The 16,662-nt window shown below is 41.3% G+C and overlaps 1 protein-coding gene across 3 annotated transcripts in view; it reads right to left on the bottom strand.

The window, feature by feature from the left end:
* Positions 1–887: 887 nt before the first annotated feature.
* The window catches only part of CFAP221 (cilia and flagella associated protein 221), a 59,138-nt gene continuing 43,363 nt past the window's right edge, over positions 888–16,662 (bottom strand). Inside the window, exons 14-26 of one of the 3 annotated variants that reach the window (XM_061608980.1) lie at positions 15,719–15,808; positions 14,069–14,164; positions 12,664–12,760; positions 12,035–12,171; positions 10,645–10,725; positions 10,406–10,513; positions 10,144–10,287; positions 8,808–8,966; positions 8,606–8,706; positions 6,539–6,631; positions 5,809–5,916; positions 4,619–4,684; positions 888–2,571 (exon numbers count right to left, since the gene is read on the bottom strand). In XM_061608980.1, coding sequence (XP_061464964.1) covers positions 2,448–2,571; positions 4,619–4,684; positions 5,809–5,916; positions 6,539–6,631; positions 8,606–8,706; positions 8,808–8,966; positions 10,144–10,287; positions 10,406–10,513; positions 10,645–10,725; positions 12,035–12,171; positions 12,664–12,760; positions 14,069–14,164; positions 15,719–15,808 — 1,404 coding nt within the window. In that variant the 3' untranslated portion in view covers positions 888–2,447. Of the gene's footprint in view, positions 2,606–4,618; positions 4,685–5,808; positions 5,917–6,538; positions 6,632–8,605; positions 8,707–8,807; positions 8,967–10,143; positions 10,288–10,405; positions 10,514–10,644; positions 10,726–12,034; positions 12,172–12,663; positions 12,761–14,068; positions 14,165–15,718; positions 15,809–16,662 lie in introns of all 3 variants that reach the window. The other 2 variants (XM_061608981.1, XM_061608982.1) reach the window with 2 other exon arrangements.

Here is a 16,662-nt window from a genome sequence, read left to right as displayed (position 1 = left end):
CGAGGTATAACGAGCTAAAGGTTGGGGGGTAGGCAGGGTTGGTGAGGGAAGAGAGCTGGGGCACAGCTGCTAGTATTAAAAAGGACACAAAGTGCTCCCAGGATCTCCTAGAGACACTATGAATTGATAACACTTGCAAAATCAAAATTCCTGACACTGTCATGAAAGTAAGTTTTAATTCAACTGCCCAGGAGAATTTTCATTGGCTTTCATGGAGGAGTCTGCAACATTTTTGATTGGCTTGGTAGTCAGCCATTATTTCTAGTAGCCAACAAGACTCAACATACTTGCTTCTGGCTCCAGAGAGGCAAAGCAAGTGCACGCTTTTTGTAACTGCTCTTTGGCGAGGGATTTTTTACAGAGAAGCAGGAGTGTAGATTCAGATTGGACATTAGAAGGAACTTCTTGACAGTAAGGGCAGTTCGGCAATGGAACCGACTGCCTAGGGAGGTGGTGGGATCCCCTTTGCTGGATGTCTTCAAGCAGAGGCTGGACAGCTATCTGCAGGAGATGCTCTAGCTGTGGATTTCCTGCTGTGAGCAGGGGGTTGGACTCGATGGCCTACAAGGCCCCTTCCAGCTCTATGATTCTATGTAATGTACATGCATGTGTATCATTACTCTTCTCTAATCCATGATACTGATACCTGTGTTCCAGCCCAAGAGGCAGAATGGTGCCATCTTTAAAAACTCTCTCTGCTCCTTGTTTGTTGTGCTTTTGTCATCATTTCTTTTTTACTCCGATTGTCACCAGATCTGAATGTCTAGTTGCTGCTGGTGACTGCATTTGTGGACCCGTTTCCATGAAACTGCTGACCATTGTTTGTGAGGACTGAAGTCATGACCATATATTGCTATGATACAGCACACCATGGCAGAAAACTGCACAAGAAATTAAATATGCAAATCCAGTATGAAATACTTCTAAATTTTCAGGGACTCTGAATGCTGGGTCAAAATGCATTCAGCACATGGTGACTTGCATATTTGAATGGACAATCACAGATACAATGCCACAAATAGAATTTTTCTCTCTTCGCATCACCTTAAAATGCTATGCTTTTCGGTGTAATCTGTTCACACATTGAACTGTTAATCTAGTGTAGTGAAAGTTAGTAATATACATGCAGGTATAAATCTTACATTTTCTAGCTTTAGTTAATTTATTCTGAGTACTGACTAGAATTTGTTATTTTATTTAAGTGTCCTGTCTCAGATTTTAAATCTGTTTTCATAAGATGAGTCAATTTCTCTCCACAGTCCCATAAAGCCTAATTAATTTAAGACACTGGCAATATATGTTGTTATAAACAAGAATATTGATGTCAGATGCTTTTCCAAGGACAGCGGCTTATGAAAAACATTAGTATTTTTCCAATTTTCAAAAGACACATTTAAATTAATAAAGATCATAAATCCCCACTTTTTATGTAACTGTGGGTGTCAGTGAAAAAGCATGACTTGGAGTTTTAATTATATTACACTAGCTAATAAAACATCTAGGTGAAAGAGAAAGGAACCAGCAGACAATGCAGAGAAAAACAACTGATTTGCAAATTAGTTCAATTAAAAACATGGGGGAAATGAGGCAGATTTGTTTTAACACTAGAACACTTATTTGCAGACATTAGTTTACATGACATTTCTTCTGGCTAAGTTCCTGTTTCCAATCAAACTTCCTATTTATACTGGCTGCCACAAGACAGCTCCTGCACATATACAACCAAACAGGTCCTGGATTGGTCCATGACAGGACCAATGTGACCATTAGCTTCCAATCCTCTTCACTTTGGGATTCCTAACTCATTATGCCTAAGATACCCTACCTGTGTGCCTGCAAACTGCTGAGGGAAACAGTGCCCCTTTGAACAGAGAACCACACAGTCTAGGGTGGAGTCTACGGGACAGTGATCCAGTTTATAATTGCCATACTTCCACTATATAACAGAAAGCAATGAACTCAAATATAGAGCATACTGGTTTCTGTACATTTTATCAGAAAATACATATGAGCATATAAAAATAATCTGCATGTGTGTGTGTATGCACAGGTGGGCTAGGCACTAAACTTTTATATTAGCAAATATATACACAGCAACACTGGTTGTCATAGAGGCTAGACAGAGAGTTTCAGAGTTAGTTTTGTATAGGTCAAAATGGCATTCCACCACTGATGAATGCTCACTTGGGATTTCTTCCTTATGCTAGAGGGTGAAGCTGGCCTCAGAAGCTTGCTGGTATGTGACCCATTTTCTGAAGCACCAATATAGTTACGGAGGGGAAATGGGCCCATGACATAATTTGCAACGTTAATGGACCTCACATGAAATTATAACAGTGTGTGGCTTGTATTTTCACAGAAACTATGCTACATACAAATGTAGAAAGTTTAGCTGATGCATGAAAATATTTAACCAAAACTGAAGCGATGTTCCAAAGAGACAGCATTTAGTTCAGGATTAGGTTCTTCTGAAGGGCCTTTTCTTTCAGTTTCTCCATGCTTTCACTTATCCTTCGTCCGAAAATGTTGCTCTGAGTTTGAATATACCAGTCCACAACGTCTCTCACATCTCTGGGAGAAAAAGATGAGCGAAAAAGTTCAGGACCTGAAACAAAGTGAACTAGATTGTTTCTGGGGCAGCAAGAGACAGTACTAACCAGAAACATTAGGCATCTCATATGCCAATGATTAGGAAGAATGGAAAACTGCTGGGAAGACCTATGTCTGGAGTACCATGCTCAGAAGTTGATTTTATATAATGACCCATGTTCTAAATGCAGCCAAAAGTATGCTCATTCACACAAACCAAAGATATTCAAAGTTTTTGTATACATGCAAGAGCCCACTGGAATCAATGGGATTTTTTATACTAAAACCACTTCACATATTATCTACATCTATCTGTCCACATACAAACACAGAGAAAAATTTATATAATATATACATAACCAATATATGTGGATATGCATATTGTAATCTTATGTACACTTCATGAAATTATAAATTCTGTTTGTTATTCTCATGGTGGTCTTATTTCATGTTGCGGGTTAATTGTATAACACTGATACTATGGACAAAATATAAAAAGAATAGATATACTGAATCTTTCATTTTGTTATACCATATTTCAACAAACTCATCGTTTTTTTGCACACTTTCTCTTACCCTCATAATATTACCAATTCCATTATATAAAGCCATATATGAATCATATTACTATATTCCTATGGTACTGTAAGCATACACATCAACATTGTGAATATGATTAACATGCTGTTTACAAATATAATTATAAAAAGCTACACTCATCAATGACCTACAATTCCTGAGAGCGTACACTTGGTTTCAAACCCAGGTTTATTTATTTATTAATTTATTATTTGATTTATATCCTGCCCTTCCTCCCAGCAGGAGCCCAGGGCGGCAAAGGTTTGTCTCAGTATAATATGTGAAATGATCCTGACATTCATAGATAAGTTTTTTTTTTTGTAAAAAGAGCAAAAAACTGAGCTTATGATTAAGTCAGGATTTCCAAAAGAATCCTTAAGGTACTTTCTTCATCATGAAAGTTGTTCCACTAAAACCTGTGACCCTCCAGATATTGTTGGGCTGCAACTCCCATCAGCTTGAGTCAACGTGGCCAGAAGTCAGGGATGATGGGAACTGTAATGGGAACTCCAGCAACCTCTGGAGGGCCACTGGTTCTCCATCCCTGCTTTAAAGAAATAAAAAGGTGTGATCTTCAGCATCCTTGAATGTTCCTTTGGGTTCTGGGCTAGAACACGTCACAGTGTGAGAGTAGCTATGCAGATGTTTAGACTCTGGATTATGCAGATCTGTATGTTAAAGGCACTTTGGGTCAAGTGCGTCTTGTACTATTTCAGAGGTGGGTTTTAGTAACTTTTGAGGTCCATTCCAGTTTCCCTTACCCTGTTGCTTTTTTGTAAAGCCCAAATAAAATGAAAGATCAATTTCTAATCTCAGTAAAACCAATTGCAAACACAATTCAAAGCCTTTAGAAAAGGAACCAGGATTACAGCATTTTTCTGGCGGTAACGCAGCCGAAAGCTCTGCTCACGGCCGGAGTTAGATTCCAACAGAAGGAGGAAGTTGAATCTCCGGTAAAAGGGGTCGAGGTCCACTCAGCCTTCCATCCATCCGTGGTCGGTAAAACGAGTACCCGGCATATGCTGGGGGGTAAAGAAAGGCCGGGGAAGGAACTGGCAATCCCACCCCATATATACGGTCTGCCTAGTAAATGTTGCAAGACATCACCCTAAGAGTCAGAAACGACTCACACTACAAGTGCAGGGACACCTTTACCTTTAGAAGTAACCATAATTGACAACTGCCTCCTGTTTCAAAGAGGAAATTATTCCTGTGAATATATGTACACAGCTCATATTTGCTGAATTTCACCACACCCCAGCCTGCTTTCAAGTCTTCAATCTAATTTCCTGCTTAGGCAGCAGTGGGACGTTGTTCCTTTTCAATCTTGAGTCCACGGAGTAGCAACCATTTAGTAGACTCTCAGCATCTACCAACAGAGATTATTACAATTTCTACTAACACTAACAAAGCAATACAATGTCTTTTAAGATTCACATTGTTCACTTACCTGGAAACAGGTACAGAAGTATTCAGAGAAGTGCAAGAAGCAACTTTAAGCTCTACATTTATTTCACTAGAAAGAGAAAGTAATTCTTACTTACTGCAAGAATACTAACAAGCAAAGCCACGAGTTCAATAGGATTAGGGACAAATGATATGTTTAATGCATGAATGCATTTAACAAGTCTGTTTTTTTCTTAATAGCAGTTGGGCTCAGAGGATCAGGACCAAGGGGGTTAACTCTTTCTCCACCACGTCAAAAAACCACACAAACCTCTCAAGTTGCTATTCCCCCTGTGAAGGGAACTGCTATTGGTGTCAATGATTCGTTTCAGGATACACAGCAGCTTAGGGTGGGGGTCATTTTTGTCAGGACTACAGCACAGGGGGGAAAGGGTTAAGCCTCTTCCCTACATGCCATGGTCCTGATCCTCCACCCCTCAGCTGTTTTTATTTTTAAACAGAGAAGTTAAATGGTCCTCCCCTTGGCTATTTAAAAAACTATATATATACATGTTAACTGTTTTCAAACATTTAGAATACTTTGTGTCTGCTATGGCCCTTATCCTTACATAGAGTTGCAGAATACATCTTCATAGGCTAACTCAGATTAATAGAACAAATTAAATGAATACCAAGGGCTAGTTCTCACCATCATATTTGCATGCTTAGGTCTGAACATATAAGGTTAATCAGGGCCTATAGGATACAAATACAGTGATCTCTCTTGTATTAATAAGGCAGGGGTGTTCAGAGGCAACAACAAATGATATTCCTCCGCTTGTACAATGATCGCTCTAGGTTCATCTAAGCCATCCTTGCAGGGTGGTGGACTCTTCCTTACTGTAGGTCTTCAAGGAAGGCTACACAGCCATTTGCCGGGGACACTTTATCTCTGGGATTTCCTGAACTGAGCAGGGGCTTGAACTAGATGGCCTCTATGAGGACTCAACAGCTCTATGATTCTAAAAGCCTGGGGCACTGGACTGCCAATGATCATCTATTTGGGAACCAAGAGAAGCAATTTCTTAATTGCTCCCTAACATTTTAATGCAAGGATGGGGAACTTGTGGCCCTCCAGATGATGTGGGACTCCAATTTCCTTCAGCCCCAGTTAGTATGGAATGATGAGAGCTGCAGTGCTACAACATCTAAGGACCACAGGTTCCTTATACCTGTTTTAATGGAAACACTCACCTTCCTTCCTTTTGGGATCTACTCTCATCAGCTGAGAGGTCAATCTGTGGAAATTCAGCTTTTACCATCTCTGGTGTAAGCAAGACTGGAGCCTCCACATCAGTCACTCTAAAAATCAAATGGACATTTATTTTATTTTTCAAGTCCTTGAGGGCATGCAAGCAATTAGTGGCTCAATCCTAACCATGCTTACTCAAAAGTAGGGTTAAATGGGGTTAGGACTGCAGCCTAACATCATTTTCAGCCTCTAGGAATGCAAGTATTATGTATGCAAGAGTAGGGATGTGCTGGAGTTCCACCCAGTTTGAATTTGGTACCATATTTTCCATTAATTTGCTTATTCGCTATAATTGTGGAACAGATTTTTATGTAGTGATTTTCCACTACTATTTTTGGAAACAGATTTTTTTAAAAAATATGTGTCAAAAATATTGATATTAATATCGTCATTTCCTTAAAAATATTGATATTCCTTTAAAAATATTGATTTTTTGGGGGGGGGGAACAGATTGGGAAAAGCAGCAGCTAGCAGACAAATAACAAATTCGAATCAATATCAGCCTGTTGACAGATTGCTTTCGAACTGGTACCAGCCAGCACATCCCATCCCTATGCGAGAGCAATCTTTAAACATATATACCCACCAACCTTTACACATATTTGTGATCAAATCCCAGTGCCTGAAACACAATAAAATCATTTTGAAAGAACAAGCACAGAAGAAACTTACTCGTCAATTACATTTTCCTCGTCATCCTCTGGTAAATTATGCAGAAATGGAGGTACAGCTTTTGGAATCATGTCTTCGTTATAGGGATCAGTGCTGTGGAAAACACAACCACACTCATGCATTTAGGAGATAATCATCTTCAAGTGTTGTTTCTATTTTATTATCCTAGCTTTGATATCTACATCAATTCCTTTCAACTGAAAAATAAGGAATGCATTGTGTGTGTGTACATATTATTCTGCATACATTGCCAAGTCTTTTTTAAAATAAGTTATTTTCATCACTTTTTGATTATTGAAAACAATACAAAAAGAGATATAAAATAAGAGCAAGCATAATATAAAACCAATTACATTGCCCTCCCTAACCCCACCATGACCTTTCCATGTTTGATCTCTCTTAAGAGCTATATAACAATCAAACTCTATACTGTCTTAGGGTGCTTCCAGATGGGAGTTAATTGTGTGCATGAGCAGAAGCAATTCCACATGTTTTTTGCAGCATCCACATGTCATCATTATCAAAATGCCAGTCCATAAGGGTTTTTTTATATTTAATCTGGATTCCCCTTTTAGGAACCTAGAAAGGCATGTTATACAGAGTCAGACCACTACTCCATCTTGGCTCATTAATGTCTGTACTGACTAGAAGTGGCTCTCTAGGGTTTCAGACAGCAGTCTTTTTCAGCCCTATCTGAAAACACCAGGAATTGAACCTGGGCCCTTTAGCATGCATAGCATGTGCTCTGCCACAGAGCTACAGCTCTTAATGCAGGAAATCTAAAAAGTAAAAACAATCTTTTATACATCTGTATTCACTGCTGCTATAGAAGGTTCTCGGTGCAATTTTTTTGGTGGGCACAGTCCCCAAACAGAATTACCCAAAGACATTATCCAGACCAACCCCCCCAATCCTATAACAATATTGCATCAGCCTCAAAGCACAAGCCTCCATTTTGCCCAGTGTGAAGCACAATAACTAAGAGTGGTAATATTTGTTCTAGTGCTCTTCCTGGGGATTTATTTTTTTTAAAAGGTGCATACATACAGGTAAAAAATACCTGCATGCATGTCCAGAACAGAAAAGGGTGGCCAGGAGGGGGAGAGAGGAGTCTTATTTATTTAGAAGCAGTTATAAACTGCTCAATGTTTTAAAAACATCTAAACGGTGTACAATATAAAAACAAACAATACAATTAACACAAAAATAAAGCCTAAAACCAATATAACAGCAGCATAAAAGCATATAAAAATAAATAAAACAGGAATTCAGGGGATTAAAACCTTGAGATGTGAAGGCCCAGGAAAAAAATGGAAAAAGTGAGAGGAAAAAAAGTAACCCAAGTTGGTTACAATCAGCAGTAACAAAACAGTGGCCACCATTTGCTGAGCCAATCTCTTCTCTTGAACTCATCAATCAAATTATCTTTCCCTTACCTCCTAACTGGGGAGTAATTTAGTATTATCCCAGCCTCTAGAGACACAAGTAATACCACATGCATAAATCAAGCATTTAATTTTGATATACACCCAGAATAAATAAATTAGCAGCTCCTGGATTTCCTGGACCAAAGCTCTGAGCAATGGTCAGGGTTAGACATGTAAAGGTCTGGAAAAAACCCAGAAAACTTTGAGGAAGAAAAGCCCCTCCTGTTGTTTCCCTCTCCCTGAATTTCTGTTCCCCCCCAAAAAAAATTGGAGAAAAAATTAAAAAGGGGTACCTCCTCCTCTTGGAATTTTTCTGGGCCTTCACATCTCTAGCAAGGTCTGCCTTACTACTGATCTTATGTAAGCTGCTCTGGGTGCATTTTTCACATAAAAAGTGGTGTAAGAATGCTTTAAAATAAGTAAATGTTAAACTCAAAGAGAAGTATCTTGTCAGTAGCCAGAAATGCCTGGGCACGGCCCTTCAACTTCCTGTCAGGAAGCCAACCCTTTCAGACTACTTCCATTACACTTCTGACATTCCCTGAATGGTTTCTAGTGCTGTGCTACGTCGCTTTGGGGTATATACGATTCAGGTGCTATTAACTCTAGTGCTTTGCCAAAAGTGATCATTCATTCTTACCAGAATGGCACTGATATGCTGTTCAGAGCAGGTACATTAGGTAAAGTTGAAAAGATAACTGATGGAAACTTTCTCCAGCTGGTTACACTGTGAATCACTTCCTGAAATAACCACACAACAGAAAAAGCTGCTAGCCATCTTTGCCAGTCCAAGGTGACAAGCTTCTAGCTCTTGGAGCCCAAGTGACTTCAACAGCCCTTACCCTGTGATGGAGGAACTTCTTTTGTGTAACCGGCACGGTGGATTTTAGTGGGAATTGCCTGGTAAGTGCATATTTTGGAACAGGACAAATATGATATTCAATGCTACTTTCAGAGTAGGGAAATGGTGCCTTGAACTCATACAGCCCTGGACATGGATTCTGAAATGGAAACACACAGCGACACTGAAACACCAGTCGTACATTGCTTGCATAATTCTTGCTTCTTTTCAGGCACGGTGCCAGCAGGTGGCCAGGTTGGGCACTGGCTGAGGGCCCCTGTGATTAGAGCTGGGAGGGTGGAGGTCCCGCTCTGTGATCCCTGCCAGCATCGGGTTGTGGGGCATGATTGCAAATCACGACTGGATAGTGGCACAGATCATGGAGCAGGAGTTCCACTCTCCCAGGCAACACCACACACATGCATGTAGCTGGCATGTGTTTAAATAAGCCTAGTGAATGCCACCTCTTGCGTTGGCACATCTTGGGTGATTGCAGCCATGTGTGCTGACATGGCGATGCAAGAGGTGGCATGACCAGGTGTATTTAGGCATGTGCGCCCAGGGGGGCCCACTGGCTCCCTGTGGTCTGGTGCCTGCCCTGCTTCTTTTGAAGATGGCCACCCAAATAAGGAAACCATTCAGGATATGGAACTGAGGCTGGCAGAAATTAGAGCCCCAGCATTGCAGTTGATTTGGTATGCTCTGTAGTGACTACACTGACTTTTGTGGTAAGGGCCTGCAGCTTTTCACATTAAGGACTAGAAAAACTTTATACAGTTGTATTAGTCCACTTTGTGCCATCCTCTTCACATCTTTACATGAATATGCAGTGGGAACTATAAAGAGTGGCCTGCATGGCTTGGGAACCAGCCTTCTGGCAGCAGCATCTCTAGTCTACTGTAGGTGGTGGCGGGGGGGGAGGTGTTTGTAATTTCTGTTTGTGGGGGACATATTGGCAGGAGGACTGGGTTGGCTCTCCCAGTGCATCTGCACCACTCCAACCTTGCTGCGTTCTGCCCTGACCCCACACTGTTCTGGTAAGCAGCCGCAATGCTGCTACCAGGCGGCAAGTTCCATCATGGCGCCCTACCCTGCTGTCCACCAGCAAGCTGGTGCCAATATAGCTGAGGCTGAATGAACCATTAGTTGAACTTCAAATAAGGCATCTTCTTAAAGCAAAAACTTAAAAGTAACGTGTTGGGGGAGGGGGAGGGGGAGGGAGAGAGAGAGAGTCAGATCCAAGACAACTTCCCTATAATTCTGCACCACCAATCCAACTGCATATATGCTTTTCACCCTTTAAGGCGAAGTTTGCTTGACCTGCTCTTTTTACTTACAAAGATTTCAAGTGGATGATCACTTGGAGGATGAACCAAAGCTTCAGGAGCTTTGAGGTTTAACAAGGCGCTGTCCGGTTCTTCTTCCTGTGCAGTCAGTTGGAGCTTTTCTTCTGAGTCAGGTATTACTGGGATCAATTCTTCCTGATAAAAAGGCAGAAAACGGATGTTCTGCAAGGATTTTTTTGGTACTTATTACACTACCAAACGCTATAAATGAATGAGAAAAGAAAAAAATAGTGATATTGGACTGATTGGTTACCTGCGCACCTGTCCTCAGAGTTTGAGAATATTTTAGAACTTTGTAACTGGTCGCTGAATGATGCACACAAAATGGCTGATATCCCATGAGGATGAAATACTGAGGGACCTTGGAACAAAAGGGAAAAAATGGCAATACCACAGAAATTCCTAACGATCAAATGAAATTATCCAAATGAATTAATAGGAAGCATTTTATTCATTATCATTGAAATGACTTAGCAACCAACGTTACCTAACCTTTAGTTCATGGAAGTGATGAAGTTGTTTAATCTTAACTTTTGCAGACTTGACAGGAACTATACCAAGAATCGCAGGTGCCTGAAAAAAAAATCCAGTACGTAACAGGTTATCATTTTTTGCTCATATAAAATAATCAATACCGAAGAGTCAGTGCAGTGTATCATTTGCATAATTGTTTCTTTTTCTATTATTTGCTTTATTCCCTTGTTTGGTTCACATATACTTGCAAAAAATTCACACACACCTTACCATAGTTACCTATTTGGTACCTTGGCATACCATGAGGGAGAGGCATGCTCACAGCAATAGCAGTGGCAGATCTAGCAAGCAGATGGGGCAGGTAGGGGCCATTTCTACCACCTGTCAATGCAGTAGCAAACAAGGGAGAAGGGCCTGTAGTGACAGACATGATGGCTATGGAAAGCTGATGCACTCCTATCAAGAGTGATCCCAGATCAGAGATTGTCAACATGGCAGCCTCCAGATGTGTTGGGGTCCAGCTCCCATCATCCCCAGCCAGCATGGCCAATGGTCAGGGTTGATGGGAGTGATAGTCCACAGCTGTTCAGCCAGAGCGGGCACCACTTCCAAGCCTGCAGCTTCTTTTATGCAATGAAGGGGGAGGTAGCGCAGCAACCTGGTTTGCCTCCCTGCTTCCTTCCAACCTATCCTGGCAGCAGCTTCAGAGATTTTTTCCCACCGGTTTCTGCTCTCTGCAAGGAGATGCCAACCCAGGTATCTGTTACTGGCTCCTCCATTTGTCTATTTCTTTATTCCAAGTATTATTTATATCATCCCATTAATCATATTCCAGAGGTGGTTTATAAAAAAATAATAAAACATTTAACATACAAAAAAAGTTAAAAGCCACGAAGAGTTGAAAAGCAGCATAAAACAGTCAGCAGGATTAAAACTGCCACTATAGGAACTGGGATGGGGGAACTTGCAAACCTCCAGAGAGTTGTTGGCCTACAACTCTCATCATCCGTGACCAATGGCCATGCTGGCCAGGGCCAACGGAACTTGTCATTGAACCACAGCTTCACCCGTCCTAGAAGGTTGTAAGAGACCCACCTTCATCCTCCACCTTCATCCTTCCCTTTACCTTGAAGAGACCACCCATCATCATGATCACCTTTGAGCCTTTACTTGAATTTGCATTAGAATCTAGATCTATTTTAATCTAGTCACGGTAGTAGGGGCTCCCCCCAGCTCAGCCCTTCCAAGTTCAGAGAACCGATTTCAGTTTTGTTTATGCTCACAAATTGAATTTGACAGCTTTGAGGATGCCAGTTTTATAACCATAGGAAGTGGTTGTCAAACCCAGTAAAGAGGGTTCTCTCTCTTTTAAGAGACTTGTCATCGCTAATGTCACAGTGGTACCTACCAGCTCATCAGCCCACTGAGGTGAACTGTAAGTGGGGAATTCAGAAGGCAGTATGCGATCTGCAGTCAAGACAAAAGGCACTTTCTTTTCCTCATCACTTATTGCTGTTGTGCTGACTGTTTTGAGAATGCTGCTTTCTGTTGCAGGAGATAGAAGGATGAAAACTAAGATCAAAACTTTAGGCAGGAGTGGGTGAGAGACATGCCTTCCACTCAAGAGGACCTGGAGGGAACATTTGCCCCTACATTGCTCATCTTGACCTCAGGGGCTTGGAAGACAACAGCAGGTTTCATCCACATCAGTTGTACCACCTCAAAAATAGCCCTCATACTTTCTCAGTGGTCACCATTGAATTTTATGGCACAAAGCAAATGGCATTACATTCCTGTTTCTTATTTTTATAGTATTTGTGATGTGTAGCCCACTCACAGAGGAAGCAGCACAGCAAAAGCCTTGCAGGACTGGGCTATGGCAGCCATTTTGGTATTGCAGGATTTTTCTAGCTATTCCATTATTAATTTATAATGTAGACATCATAGGCTGCCATTATTATTTTTCATAATATTAAATGACTGCTATTTAAAATGAAAACAAATATTAAAAATAGCTTTGTAATTCAGAGGGTTTACCTGACATGAATGCCTCTTCCTCTTCTTGATATTTAATACCCTTATATGCTCCATGTAGCAAATATAGCACACGATTTAGCCGGCATTGAATCAAGATCTAGAATAATTATTTAGAATAGCGTTCAATGAATTTTCAGTATTTTGCAACCAAGACCAGGGTAAAATATTTTAACCTATGGAGGCTCTGCCCCCTGCTTGCTTTGCTTGCCAAACACACACACACACACATGCATGCACTAGGCACTCTCAAACACATACACACAGAGAAAACTCTCCAAAGGGCCCCCAACCCCAGGCAACTCCAAAAAGAGCTCCCCGGGTACTTGCCGCTGCAACATTTAGGTAGTTTACTGAACTATTTTCCTGTCTCCCATGTTGTTGCTGCCTGGTCTGCTGCTTGCTCGCCCCCCCTCCTCGCTCACATCACCACCTGCTGGCCCCTGCTGCTACTCTCTGACCCCCAACGCTGCCTGGCCCCGCCTGCTGGCTCCCCCACCTGTCATCCTTGCTTCCCTCACTCCCTCGCCTCGCTTGCCTGCTGTCCTGCTGCTGTGCTAAAATGTGGCAGTGTCACAACTTACAAAAATATGATCTATAGATATATAAATAAAAAGATAGGTAAGTGAAGTGCACAGCATTGATGTGGACCATATTGATGGTTCTGTATTTTGAAAGACTTGAACTTAGTAACCTTAACAGACTTCAAAAACTGATTTGACGGTTTAGCTTTATACAGTCTTTTCTCTATCATGAAGATTTGTGGGCCAGGGACTATGGTCAAGGCTTGGGTCTAGAGATATTGGTTAAGTCTAGGCTATGAATTAGGGGTGTTATAATTCATCTTAACATATGTGTTGTTATTCCTCTTGAATATATAGGATACAGAACTGCAGAATAGCATTCAAAACCAAACCATTGATTGTGTGTGTGTGAAAAGTTTTCTTTGCCATTTTTAAAAACTGACAATTTCCCCCTGTAAGTGCATACACAGTACAATCCTTTGTGTGTCTACTAACAAGTAAGTTGCTCACTCCACCGTCCGCTGGTTCCTGCCACCACCCACTGGTACAATGAGACTTACTCCCAAGAAAGTGGGTACAGGACTGAAGCCTAAAGACTTTTTGCAACCAAAATGCTTTAAAAAAACAAATTAAAAAAAAACGAATGAGACACATTTTGTCAGAGGGGAGTTTTGTTTTGTGCATGCGTGGGAGGGTGCACACACGCATGTGCAGTGAAGCCATGACACCATGGCGACACAGTTCCAATCACGGCTTTAAAAAACTTTTTTTTTAAAAAAATTATCAAACACACCTGCCTCTTCAGTAAGGTTTTAGAAATGAACAGTATGTCTACAGCTGACAGATGCACACCTGTATTTATGCAAGACCATTTGTTTCAGTACCTTACGTGCAGCTTGTTGAAACCGTCGCAGATTACAGTGCCTGTGACACCAAGGGTTGTTAAGCAGGAGATCAAATGTGGGCTGGAATTTTGGGCACTGCATGGCACACAACATTTGAATAGTTTCATTTGTAAATAGTTAATAGTTAGGAGTGTCAAACAAAAACTCTGTCAAGCCTTGCCCCACCCCTCTGCCTGGTCTTATAAGGAGGAGCTGCAGACTGAAAGGTACTGCTGCAGGGGTGAGAGTGTGCTGGGACCATCAAGGGGCAAGTTTTTCCATCTGCCTTGCCCCCTCACCCCTGCTCTTAGTGACATTTTTCTGGGGACGTAACATAACATAACATAACAAACATAACATAACCACTTTATAAGTGACACGTTTATACTGGTAATTGTATCTGCAATTACACTGAAAAAGGATCCTGTGACTTCAGTAGAACAAGGGCTCCTCCAGATGACCTGCTTATTGAGCATTCATCCTGATTTGCTTGTACAAACCTCACACAGTGGTTAGACAGTACCTGGTCTTTATTGAGCATTCATTCTGATTTGTTTGCAGGGAGGTTATATGACATTGAGTATTCATCCTGATCTACTTTCCCATGATTATACACTTTGCCATTGATCCATCATTTATTCCACACTTTTCAAATAATTTCCCCATCACTTTCCTCACCACAAAAAGTTTGAACAGGATTTGTTCTGTGACAGTGCTTTAATCCACTTTAATTGCGCAATCCTACATTTCTGGCATGCAACTTTGCTGGAACTGGGGCAAGAGCAACTCCTGTTTTGTTCTTTTGTTTATGTTCCAGAAGGGAGATAGAGTTAGGGTCCTCCAGATGGATAGGCTTGATTACCTTTACCTGTGATGCTCTGACTTCCTTCCTTCCTTCTGTAGTTAGACTGGTATGTCTTAGGGAAACTTATCTGCCCCTCCTCCTTCCGCCCTTTCCTTCTCTTCTCTTCTTCGACTGTCCAAGAGAGAGGAGACACCTTTGTCTCTGCTCTCTCTCTCCGAAGCCATGAGGGCAACCTCCAAGCCTGGGCGTTGCGCCTCCAAATTAGTTAGAACTAGGTATGCCTTTCTATCTACTATGCATTTCTATAAATAAAGTAGCTTTTCTTATTTTACTAAGTCTTAAGTCTCAGTGATCTCAATGCAGGGTAAAAGCCTGCTACTTAAGTAAACGCACACACTGGCACACACACAGCTCAGACTGTTGACGTTCTCTGCTAACAAATATACAAATTTACACAACAACAGACTGAATCCCTCCTGCAGAATACAGACAGTCTGGAGGTGACCTTATTTCCAACAAATGTACTTTGGATTGCAGGCCTAGCCACAAAAGGTCTAGGATGCACTCAGCTGAAAATTCTTTTTAAATCAATGAACTTCAGGTGGCTATTACACCTTCATGCTACCGCTGCATTCTGACTGATAACTTAAGACTATGCCTGCACTACTAACACCTACTGCTCTCCCTAATAAATCTCCAAGTGTTCATTCAGACTCTTCCCCTTCCTATTTCCTATTGGTGATAAAAATAAACAAAGTATCCAAATTATAGTTATTGGGATTTCTTGAAACAAATGCAAGTTTCTCCACTGTAGTCTCATTCACCCTTTTGGCACAAAGACATACCTCGCTGATGTTTCGGATGACACGTTTGACTGAGATTTCAACATTCTTCCTTTGAAACTCCTTCTCCATAATGGGATCTCCTCTTTTAATCTGGCTTGGCACCATAAATACAGATTATATACACAAACACTAGCACGTTATCGGATCCTTAATCAAAATCTTGCATTTAGGGCTAAGGAAAACTACAGTTTTCCAAAGAACTTGCAAAATGTAAACTCATTAGTAAGATGTTGCACACCAAGATTTCTAAGTTTGATTCATATATTGTTACTGCCTGGGAAGTGGCCAAGAGGTGGGAGGGGGATAGCTCTTCAGGCTAAAAGAAAATGTCTAAGGGATATGGCATTACATTTAGGGATAGCGATGTGTTGCTTTTTTGTCATACTTCACTGTGAACTGCTTTGAGCATTATGTAGCTGGAAAAAGGGTGTACATATAACATGGTTATATAATGGGGAAGGACTGTAGTTCAGTGGTAGTACGTCTGCCTTGCACGCAGAAGGTCCCAGGCTCGATCCCTAGCATCTCCAGGTACGGCTGGGAAAGACTGCCATTTGAAACCCTGGAGAGCTGCTGCCAGTCAGAGCTGACAATACTGAGCTAGATGAACCAACAGTCTGACTCAATATAGGCAGCTTCCTATGGTTCTATAACTATTTGTCTAAAGACAATAGGTGTGTAGACAATGAGGTACTCCAAAAGGAGCACTGGAGTCATGATGTCACAGGACCTTTTCCCAAACCAACAGGCTACAGAAAGATATCCCCGAGGAGACTGTACAGGAAAGCGCCCTCCCCATTCTTCTTTTGTATTGCCCCCGTCCTTTTTCTTGCTGGTGTGGGTGGCATGTGAACCCTGAAGAGAAGAGATGGGACTATGCAGTCTACCAAAATATTATTGACAGCAAGCATGGTGCATGCTTTCTTTCAAGATAAGTCTTTAAG

Source organism: Rhineura floridana, chromosome 2, assembly GCF_030035675.1.
Source record: "Rhineura floridana isolate rRhiFlo1 chromosome 2, rRhiFlo1.hap2, whole genome shotgun sequence".
Taxonomy (NCBI): domain Eukaryota; kingdom Metazoa; phylum Chordata; class Lepidosauria; order Squamata; family Rhineuridae; genus Rhineura; species Rhineura floridana.
This window is presented reverse-complemented; position numbering and strand designations above follow the sequence as displayed.